This window comes from Antedon mediterranea, chromosome 8, assembly GCF_964355755.1.
Source record: "Antedon mediterranea chromosome 8, ecAntMedi1.1, whole genome shotgun sequence".
NCBI classification, from domain to species: domain Eukaryota; kingdom Metazoa; phylum Echinodermata; class Crinoidea; order Comatulida; family Antedonidae; genus Antedon; species Antedon mediterranea.
Window position 1 is genome coordinate 2,535,972 of NC_092677.1, and position 12,263 is coordinate 2,548,234.

At 32.0% G+C, this 12,263-nt stretch overlaps 1 protein-coding gene across 4 annotated transcripts in view; it reads right to left on the reverse strand.

Annotated features, from left to right (window-relative positions):
- Positions 1–11,824, reverse strand: part of LOC140056941 (uncharacterized) — a 35,130-nt gene extending 23,306 nt beyond the window's left edge. For 2 of the 4 annotated variants that reach the window (XM_072102471.1, XM_072102470.1), the window contains exons 1-5: positions 11,666–11,824; positions 11,148–11,259; positions 10,453–10,590; positions 9,741–9,878; positions 9,172–9,335 (exon numbers count right to left, since the gene is read on the reverse strand). In XM_072102471.1, the coding sequence (XP_071958572.1) occupies positions 9,172–9,335; positions 9,741–9,878; positions 10,453–10,590; positions 11,148–11,259; positions 11,666–11,794 (681 nt within the window). In that variant the 5' untranslated portion in view covers positions 11,795–11,824. Of the gene's footprint in view, positions 1–8,952; positions 9,336–9,740; positions 9,879–10,452; positions 10,591–11,147; positions 11,260–11,665 lie in introns of all 4 variants that reach the window. The other 2 variants (XM_072102469.1, XM_072102468.1) reach the window with 1 other exon arrangement.
- Positions 11,825–12,263: the final 439 nt, after the last annotated feature.

Genomic DNA, 12,263 nt, shown 5'->3' on the forward strand with positions numbered 1-12,263 from the left:
TACGCATTTAACCTTCCTTTCAATCATTTTGTTATATATTTTGTTTGAATAATTTTATTTGTAAATAAAAGTGAATCATATTGGTGTAAAACAAGGCAATCAAACAACAGGACACTAAGCTCGCCTTGCCAAGATAGGAACTCGTAACAGTCCTTTGATCTTATGTCTGGCAGCAACAAATACCAACAGTACTGTACTAGGTACATATTCTCCATAGCTTGTGGTGTCTGTTAAGGGTACTGATCTTGTCGCATCCACAGATAAATAATTTGATCTTATGTCTGACTGCGACAATACCAACAGTAATGTACATATTCTCCGCGGCGCGTGTTTTTTAAGGGGCGTGGAAGTAATAGTGTCGCCGCCACAGATAAACCTTTTGATCAAAATCCTGTTGTTACGATTGCCTTGGTTGAAATATAACAAGTTTTATATTAGTGTTTATCAAAACGATCACGTTTGATATGAACAGTTATACATTAATATTATATATACTTACAAAGCATTAAGGCTTATTACACATTTGAATGTCACAATTATCTTATAATAATGATCAAGTAACGATGACTTTATTTCTGTGCTAATAATACATATATATATATATCTAATTATCTGATGTTTCACAAAATTTATATTAAGTGTTATTTGAAAACAATGAAGATAAAATAAAGTTTGAGTGTACATTATGAATTATAATAATATTGTAAATGGAATGATAATAGTAGATATTGGAATAGTTATTGGTATGGAAATAGAGTGCCATCCCATCGCTTACATTGAATGGGATAGATGGAATGGATTGAATGGAATGAAAGAAAGAAGTAAGGGTGGATGGATGGATGGAATGGAAAGAGGAATTAGTAGAATGGATGGCTCACAGGGTTTGGGGTAAATGGCAAAATAAGCAATGTGGTCATGTTACAAGAGTTGTCAAAACAATATAGATTATCTGATAAAACTCCTAGAAATAGCAAGCCTTTTGCCATTTCTCCCTGACTGATTACCTTGTCGTCAACAGTAGATATTGGAATAGTTCTGGTATAGAAATGGTGTGCCACCCCTCGGATTGAATGGGATAGAAGGGATGGATGGAATGGAGGGATTGAATGGGATAGAAGGGATGGATGGAATGGAGGGATTGAATGGGATAGAAGGGATGGATGGAATGGAGGGATTAAATGGGATAGAAGGGATGGATGGAATGGAGGGATTGAATGGGATAGAAGGGATGGATGGAATGGAGGGATTGAATGGGATAGAAGGGATGGATGGAATGGAGGGATTGAATGGGATAGAAGGGATGGATGGAATGGAGGGATTGAATGGGATAGAAGGGATGGATGGAATGGAGGGATTGAATGGGATAGAAGGGATGGATGGAATGGAGGGATTGAATGGGATAGAAGGGATGGATAGAATGGAGGGATTAAATGGGATAGAAGGGATGGATAGAATGGAGGGATTGAATGGGATAGAAGGGATGGATGGAATGGAGGGATTGAATGGGATAGAAGGGATGGATGGAATGGAGGGATTGAATGGGATAGAAGGGATGGATGGAATGGAGGGATTGAATGGGATAGAAGGGATGGATGGAATGGAGGGATTGAATGGGATAGAAGGGATGGATGGAATGGAGGGATTGAATGGGATAGAAGGGATGGATGGAATGGAGGGATTGAATGGGATAGAAGGGATGGATAGAATGGAGGGATTGAATGGGATAGAAGGGATGGAGAGAATGGAGGGATTAAATGGGATAGAAGGGATGGATAGAATGGAGGGATTGAATGGGATAGAAGGGATGGATGGAATGGAGGGATTGAATGGGATAGAAGGGATGGATGGAATGGAGGGATTGAATGGGATAGAAGGGATGGATGGAATGGAGGGATTGAATGGGATAGAAGGGATGGATGGAATGGAGGGATTGAATGGGATAGAAGGGATGGATGGAATGGAGGGATTGAATGGAAGGAAAGAAAGAAGGAAGATGGAAAGACGGAGAAGATAGATTGAATGATAAACTTGTGACTTAATTATTTCTCATAATAAAGTTTCAGTAAAGTTTTGTTAATGAATAATAAAGGCTGATTATAATAATTCCATGAATTCTTATTAGATATTCACAAACACATGAAATGTGATGGAATAATATAGAAAGCTTTGTCAGATACGGTAGTTTTCTAAAAAATCAGATGAGTTACGTCATTGACTAAAGAGGCTTTATGTAATTTACGACAATAGAAGTGTTTTGCAACCAATTTGGTGTCGGGTTTTCAATGAGTTTTCAGTTTATGAGTCAGACTAGAAATAATATTATTACTGAGTTTGTGATTTAATATTTAGGACACATTACATTATTATATGTTTAAAAACTAGTTTACAGTTCAGCCGGTATAAAATATTAGAATTTTCTTGTAACTGTTAATGTGCAATATATTTTCTTTTATAGTTAAGAAAATCATTAATATGTAATCAAATCAACTTTGTATCAATTTGAATGCCTGAGACACTGTACTTCAACTTTGTTTCGACAAGACCAACTGGCCAATTGACAAACCAAAATTCTATGAAGGCGTTTATACAAGATTTGAGCTACCAAGAAATTACTGATATCAACAAGACTAACTGACCAATTGACCAATACACACAGTATTCTGCCGACAATTCTATGAAGGCGTTTATACAAGATTTGAGCTATCAAGAAATTACTGATATCAACAAGACTAACTGACTAATTGACCAACACTTACAGTATTCAGCCAGAAATTCTATCAAGACATTTAATACACAATTTAAGCTACCAAATAAATGATAATTATGATATTGACAAAATATTCAGCAGAAAATGTAAGACATTTACACAGAATTTGAGCAACCAATAAACGACTGAAATCAAACTAACTGACCAATCGACCCTTATTCAGCCGACAATTTCATAGAAAAGAGTACAATAACATCTTTTATTAAACGTTAAATCATTTTTCATTCCATTTCTAAGAAGTATATGAATTTCTTAGTTAAAAGAAATCATAAGTGCAAACAAATGTTAATACTATATAGCGATGAACTAAGGAAGTACATTATATATTCATAGAAAACTTAAGTTAAGTATAAACTAAGACGAGCCGACTAAATCCAATCGACTCTACCCATTATAGCATTAAATGGAAAAATAAAAACCTGATAAAATAAACTTGGGAATCATTCAAACAAAAATTATAATATATGTTTCTTTTTTATTATGAATATTAATAAAAATAATAATAATAATATCAAGATGGTCATGTGACCATGTTAAACCAATCGAAGAACTTCAAGTCTGTTAAATTAAAATAGATGTTTATTACGTGTCATGTGTCTACCACAGTACTTGACAGATAGCCCCTTGTGCCTGCCATTCTGCGGTTATTTACCCACAAAGCTTGAGGCTTTGTAGTTTGACATGGGTGACACTCTCGCTAAATTTATGGCGTATTCACTAGTAGGCATGTGCCAAATATGGGCATACATTGTGATTTATCCTACGGCATCTGCAGCTAGTGGCACGCTTTCAGCCACAACAAATTTCAATCACATTAACGACTCTAAATGCATAAAGTGAAAAATGGCGTACCACAAAAATCTAACTTTAACTAAAAATTCACTTTCTCTTTGCACATTATTTTGGCAGAAATAGTAAGTTTTGTTAACAAACATACAACTGTTACAAAATTATTACAAAGAATTTTCATTTTTTGTTGTTTTTCTTGATACATTATTTATCTATTCAAATCAGATAGTATTGTAAAAAAAAAAAATCATATTTTTAATTTATAAAAAGAATGTATATAATCAATTTAGTATTTGCAATTCTACTTTTGTAATCTGTTCTGAAGTAATTTCAGTCAATACGGCACCGTTTTATTCATTTTAACATGTTAGCTCAATTGCTGTCATGACAACATGATACTAAAAAAACATTCATTGAACAGACAATTTTTAAAAGTACATTGTAATTATTGAAGTATTAATTTTGTTTGGCCAATGGCCAACGTATAACCTTCATTGTCTACTTTTATTGCAGAACAAAATACAAATTCATTAATAGCTAATAATTTGTAATTTAAAATAAATAAATACATTTTGATTTTAGGTTAAAACATTAATTATGATCCAAGTAATTGTTATTGAATTAAAAAATTAGATTACTATGAAATGACAAAAAACGCAAACCAAATTCTATAAAACTATATTCCATAGTATTAAAAATATAATATAATAATGTATAATTAATGCTAGATTCTTCTCGGTACATCATCCCTATTATTAAAAAACATTAAACAAATATTTTATAAATCAAATTGTTATGTGCTTATGTCTTGGCCCTCTAGAACAAACCAGACTGGAAAAATTATTTATTTTGTTTTAAAAACTTATTGTATTTTCTAAGATATGTTAAAAAGTTATAAACCAAGATTTGCATATTTCAAAATGTATCCTTTTAACAATAATAATAATTATTATTATTATTAGAATTATCATTTTATCATCCTTAATATGAACAAAAATTATAATTATCCCAATAAATTATTCATCTTCAAACTTCAGTTGACCTAATTAATAAAACAATGTTTCATAAATAATATAAAACAAAATCTGTTCTTTGCTCAAAATTAAAACAAGTTTGAAATGAAAATCAAAATTATTATAATAAATTAAAAGGAAAAAAATGTTTTAGAATTTACTAAAAAACTAAATCTAAAAGAACTAAAATATTTAACTTTTAAAATGTAAACACAACTTATAATAATAAACACAAAAAAAACATATTTTAATTTTATTATATTATTATAAATATTAAAAAAATATACGTTTCATAATATAAAAATACATAATTTTCAATTTCAAAATGTTTAAAGTATTTATTAATTAGAAAATACTTTTTTTATATAACTTTATGAAACTAAATTTTTTTTAAACATCAGAAAAAAATAAACATATACCTTGAATAATATATATAATCTAATTTTAAAATGTAAAATGCTGGAGCTTTTATGGGTAAAACCTTTAATCTGAAAATGTGTAATGAACTAGTAGCCTAAGCCGAGTAATCTATCATCTACTACCAAACTAAACGCATCTACTTTACCAAACGGCCGAAAAGACAAAGATAAAAAAACACAAATCATATAAATTCGGCGTCACATTACCTGGAGAGCATCAGAAAAAACTAATCAAACCTCACTGAATAAGACATTATAAATTCCTGACTGTGAATTGCCAGCAATGATTAAAAAGTTTCCAAAAATTTCCTCCAATTAATATAATACCTCAGAAAATCTCAAAAATTCTTTCAGGTCTCGGCCCCAACGTAGCACGGGCGGCGAAGTTTTCACCATGCTTGGAAGTTTCTTATTGAGAAGCTGTTTAATAAGCTGTAGTACTTAAAGCACAGCCCAAGCAACGAGTATCCAATAAGGGTAGTGATAAAAATTACTCTACGCTAACCTCTAAAAGAGACGACCAGCGTCGTAAGCGGATATTATACATCGTTTAAGCTTGTTCTGCTGAAGTTGTTCATCCGTGGCAGTAAGGCCTAGAATCTCATGTCAGAGTATATAGAATATTGATGCTGATGCTGCTAACAGAGTTAGTATCTCGGATGTTTAATCCCAACAAACGGTACACGATAATGGTTTGTTTCAGTCTATTCTCTGGAGGATTGTGAACGAACGGCTACCTGTGATAACTAGCGTTTAAATTAAACTGCAACGATGACATTGACTTCGTTTAAAAAGAAGTAAATAAATAAACAGATGCGGTAACAAAGTAATCAGAACCTGTCTATTATTTGCAAGTTATACAAAAAAGTGACATTCAAACATTGTCACCTAAATACTTGTCTACGAGCTAATTGACTTGTCATTTGATTATCATTATTAATTATTATTACAATATTTGTAAATGAATAACAATGTCAAACAAATAATAACTAATATTAAATTTTCTTTTGTTTTATATTGAAATAAAAAAATTTAAAATTCCACTTTCTTTTTAGATTGATAAATAATGTGTAATTTGTGAATGTTCATATTTTGTAAATTTGGTTAATAAATTTATGTTTATATGTTTAATGCATAAATACATAAATAACACGCTAATCTAATCTATACATATAAAACAGATTAAAAAAACAATATTACAAACCTAAATCCAAATGAAAATGACTATATAATTTAATTTTGAATAAAAAAAGTTTGAATTAAAAGACCTTTACTATAACTGTAATTTTAATGCAAAATAATTTTTTTTTAAATAGGGAAACATTATGGGACTATTTTCAAGATTAGGTACACAGTTTAAAAAGTACCTCAAATTAGTGGTTGGTGAACCTATTGGGTCATTGTTTATAATTTAGTGGGAAGAGCTTAAGTTTATCTAATTTAGTGGGAGGAGCTAAAGTTTATCTAATTTAGTGGGAGGAGCTAAAGTTTATCTAATTTAGTGGGAGGAGCTAAAGTGTATCTAATTTAGTGGGAGGAGCTAAAGTCGATCCAATTTAGTGGGAGGAGCTAAAGCTTATCTAATTTAGTGGGAGAAGCTAAAGTTTATTTAATTTAGATGGAGCTAAAAAATATAGCACGTTGAATCAACTTATGAATGGCTTTATTTAACTGTGTATACATGGTTGTTGTGTTCACCATTGTGTCACATCAACACAATTCTAATTAAGTTCTCAAATTACAAAGTTAAGTATCTTATCTTCTTATTGCCAATTATCTTTAATAAATTAGCTTTATCTAAGCTAATTACTGAACTCTCATCTCAGGAATTATTACAGATTCTACTAACTTTATTTGTGAACATCACACAGAAGTTCTGTTAGTGGTTTAAACTAAACCTGAAGTTAACGAAATGATTGCTCTATTTGTAACAATAATGTTCTTTTAATTCAATTAACCCTTTTCAATTTGCTTAATTTAAGCACTCACTATAACAATCCCTTTAATAAGGCTCACCATAAGAGGTGGAGCTTCAAAGTGCTGGAGAACGGAGCGGTGTAAATGGTTCCTCTACTTTTAATTTAGTTTTGGGCTATTTTAGGATATTTTATGGATCATTTTTGTGTGTAAAGTGCTTAGAACATTGTACTAGGCGCTATACAAGACTACCATTGTTATTATTATCCTCAATTATGATACTTAAAAATAAGGTAGATTCAGTATTGTTAAATGTAATGAAAATGACAGCACTTCATTTTGCCCGGTCCCCTTAATCCTGAACCTCCCCCCCGCCCCCCACTGCTTTATACCCCATATAATTATTATTATATTATAACTATAATATCATCACTATCACCTAGCAAGTAATATTAGAAATTATAGGCCGAGTTTGTGTATAAGGTAATGAAGGCAATTAGGATTTGTAAAATAATCTTTAATAAGAGGTATAAATTGATGACATAAACACAGGAAATCATCCTTGCATCATATTAACAATATTATAAAGAGATTTACAGCTGGATAGTGAGTAAAAGGTTCAGACAGATCTTGTTTTATATACTTTGTACATTGACAGCCGACCTGGTGCTGGAGGTGTGTGTGACTAAACTAACTAACAAGAATATGACAGACAAAATGCCCAAATGATAATATATGTATACTAGTGCAGCATAATGGGAATGTATGGATCCACATGGGAGTTTGACTCTACACTATCAAACTAGTTTGACAAAAAGGTGTGATGATATGCCCAAATATTGTAGTGATATGACATCATCATGCCCATATATTGGCACATCATTACACTTTTTTTGTTATAAAATTTACTTTCTGGCTATGATCAGAAGCTTGTCTAAACATTCATCAAAATCTACTAGAAACTGATCCAAGAATATTTAACTAGAATGTATAGCATGAAAGTTAGATGTAACCACGGTATTCAACTGGTGATTGGAGAAACTGAAGAGGGCGGCAGACTGATGACTAAGATTACCCTCAATAGGTAAAACTCTCAACCAAAAAATAAGTCAACATTACCTCCAAGTTCATTGAACTATGACATACCATATTCTTCCAAATCTCTGCTTTTGATATGTATAAACTACTGTATTATATTCCAATGCAAACAAATGTAATTATTCCAATTAAAATTAGCATTATAATGTGACTATTTCATGCATTAATGTGTGTGGATGATCTTTTTTCACATCTCCTCTACATCACTCATCAGTATCTATATTAATATATGCAACGTATTAAACTCTATTCATTTCCACTAAATGTATAAATAATACGTTCACAAATGATAAAGTTTTCATATGTGCTATTTTAACTCATAAAGCTCTCTGTTCATAGCTTTCCAATATTAATGAGATTTTTGAAAATGTATGTTTGTTAAAATGTTTGTTTCGTTAACTTCTGATTTTTTGTTATTGTAATTATGAACATTTTATAGTTTTGTTGCAACTCCAATAAGAATTTGAGATGAACAAAGACGAGACCATGTCACAAACATTCTGGTTATTTTGGTTAAAACCTGCTGATCTGATGAAATTTTCCGCAAACGCTTTTGTGTACATCATATACACTGTTTATTCCAGTGTATATATCTTTATCTCTTTATTATAACATTCTATTTTTATTTACTATATTACATGATTTTGTGAAATATATATAATATAATGTTGCATGATAATTGTTAATAATGGAATGTAAAGAATATATTTAACAAATTTTAATTTATCGCACATGCCCACTAGCATACACTAGTCAATGAAGATTTGCTCCCTCTATATGCCATGCTATTAAAAGTGGAGGAATGCAAAACAAACAAACTATTTGATGACAACATTCATGAATAGATCAGAGCAGAGATTCGTTAGCTAGGTGGTTATAATTTGGAACAAAATGCGCAGATTATTTTGGATGCAAATTTTGGCGTTGGCATGACGAAAACGAAAGTTACCTTCGTTTTCATGCTCTTCCAGCGTTTGAGTTGGTCAAATCGTGGTGACTTTGGTGGCGGGACATAGCCGGGAATTGAAGGGAGTGTCGACGCATGCCCGGGCATAAGAAGCGGTGGTAGCTTGCCGTTCATCACCATGTTATCTGTTGGAGGCGCTTCGTCCTCCACGACGGATAAACGGACGTCTTGAAATTTATGTTTATGGAAAGTCGATGTTACCTTTAACTGTAGACTTTCTGACCGTGTAAGATTGGCTCGGCGATTCACATGTTCCTCTTCCTCCTCTTCGGGGCATTCATTCACTCTCTCCATGGGACACGTATCAAACTCCTTCTCAAATTGATTTATTCTTGTTCCAACTATATTCGTACTTTGCATTGCATCTGAAAGAATATCAACACATCACATTTTTATTTAGATCTTAAGGCTACTTATTTTTATTTTTATTTATTTCCTTTTTACTGGATTGCATTTTCAGCAGCGTAGTACTGCTTTTCAAAATGGTCTAATTACAAGGTTCAAAAGTAAAGAAAAATTATAACATATTATACATACAGAAAAAAAAAGCATACATAGGCCTAATTTAAAAGGTATATACAGAATAGTTAAAAACAAATTTTCTTTGTAAAAAAACATACATACAAAGTAAATTTAAAAAAAAAGGTGGATATATACAGGATTTTGACCAAACAGGACATGAACCTAGTCAGGGTGGGATTATATCCAAGGTGGGACTATACCCAAGGAACTATGGTGAAATAACAAAAGAAATAATTGAATAGACCTACCCATAACATCAGCATCTTCTGCCCTATTAATCATAGGTAGAATCTTTGGTTGGTTTGTGTTTGTGGGTGAGAGGACAGGAGGCTTGCCTTCTACATCATCAGGGCTTAGAAGGTTCCTATCGCCTCCTGGATAGAAAACTTTTAAAAAAAATTTTAAAAAACAAGTAAATTAAATGGTAATGATAAGAATATTATTATGGATCGTGTCAAAATTATTTTACTGCAGTAACTATATTTTGTACGGCAATAACATGTGATAGTTTTCTTGAATTTAGTTTATGAGGCAGTCACTGCAATAAACTGTGCGTGAGTTATCCAAAAAGAGGTAAACAAATTGTAGTTACTGCAGTAACTGCAGTAGAATAATATTGACTGCTCTTTTAATGGATTACAAATATGACAACAACGTTTGAGGTTCAATTAAATTTAGGTTCTCTGAAAACTCTCCCAAAACTACAACTTTCTAACTGTACCATACAGTGAACTCTCTCAGTGGACAACTTGGACTGACCTAATACTGTCTGGTTTTCCGGAAAGTCTGGTATTCAGAATGTGTTTTTAATGGTAAAATGAATTTGGGACTTTTTGGATCTCTGGTTTTGGAAGAATTTCCAGTTTTCAGAGAGTTCAATAATGGGAGAGTTGACTGTACTCTATTCCAAACCCAACAGGCCATCCCACTGTAGCTCAGTATAAGTACAATAATACTCACCTGAGCTGTTGTTTAACGTTGTGTTTTTTTCTTTAATAAATATGTTCATAATCGATGATTGTCTTTTTTCCTTTTTGTTGCAGCCTTTATCCAGCTTGTCAATGCATGGCGATGTTTTATGTAGTGTCATATCACAATCTGAAAATATAAGAATTCATTTAGGGCTAGAGAGCACAGTTTTTAAAAACTAATAGAATGGATTCTGCTTTGATTAGTTTCTTTTAACTAAATATTTTGTCAATGGTTTTTTTTTTTTTTTTGTGTTGGTTGTTTTTTTGTGTTTTTGTTTATGCTGTTTTTGTTAACAATAAAGTGAAAAGTAAAGTAAAAAAAGTAAAGTATTTCTTTTTAATGTACAGGTTAATCGTTTCAGATTGTTTAAAAAGTAATATTGAACGACCGTTTAATAGGGCGTACTATTGCGCGCCATGTGACCCACAATTGTCCAATCAAATCACAGGAATTTTGCTTGTAAACTCTGAATTTGTCACTGTTTGGGCAAGTTCATTAAAACTACAGTCATTGTTACTAAAGCATTCACCTTGTCCACCTGTATACAAAATGACAACAAAGATTATGACTTGAATCAAAACTTCTGCAGACTAGTTTTCTGCAGTTTGTACAACACTGGCAAACATTTCTTGCCGCACTCAGAGTCTGCATATAGAGTTTACTAGTGCAAACTTAGTACTTACTTTGACACTGTAAGCCTTGGTATCCTACACCCCATAATAACCCATTACAATGTTGACACAGTACAGGGCCTGTACAGTGAAATTCTACAAAATGATGTCCTTTTATTGAAAACTGAAAACAAAATAAAAAAACACTTTAAATTGCTGGTAAACTGAATGCTGTTTTTTTCATTTATTTATTTATTATGCATCCAACAGCGAGTAACTCGCCAATTACAGGATAGATCTAGATTGTTTTATAATTTATCGTGCTTATAAACTAAGTCTTATTTGAGGCTTGGGAAGTTGAGTTGAAAGAGTTCCAACCTTGGCACTAGGTCAAGACCGAACCCTGGATCTTGGGATTGGAAGGCAAGCACATTAACCACCAAGCTACAGCTTGTATTTTTTTTTCTAGATTTGGTAGTTTTTAGGTTTATGGATTAGTTTCCATTAGTTTTTGACAGTTGTATATGTGCACTAAACCTTATAAAATCTTATTATTTTAAATTCTCAGTTCTACAAATGCTGCCACTCACTTTTGCTTTTGCTTTTTTTCCTATCTTTAGTTTACTTCGATCTTTCGCAGCAAAACTTTGAACACGATCAAGCATGCTGTTCTCTTTCACGCCAACTTGCTTCATAAAGGTTGTGATAGCTGCTGCCATTGCAACATTTTTGTCCTCCTTCTCAGCTTGGTTTCTATCAAATAAAAATATTTATCATTGTACAGGATTAAAGGAAGGATTAAAGGAAGGATTAAAGAAAGGATTAAAGAAAGGATTAAAGGAAGGATTAAAGGAAGGATTAAAGGAAGGATTAAAGGAAGGATTAAGGAAGGATTAAGGAAGGATTAAAGGAAGGATTAAAGGAAGGATTAAAGGAAGGATTAAAGGAAGGATTAAAGGAAGGATTAAAGGAAGGATTAAAGGAAGGATTAATGTTAAGCAAAAGCTCTGCAATTTCTTTCTGGCGGTTTTACTTTATAGTTTTGATTAGCTTTTTGCTTATTTTATTTGAATCCTCAATGAGATCCAGCCACTGATACCCACAGCATTGTCATTTTTCAGTGTTTATTTCATTTTGTATCTCCATTGAGATCCAGCCATTGATACCCACAGCATTGTCATTTTTCAG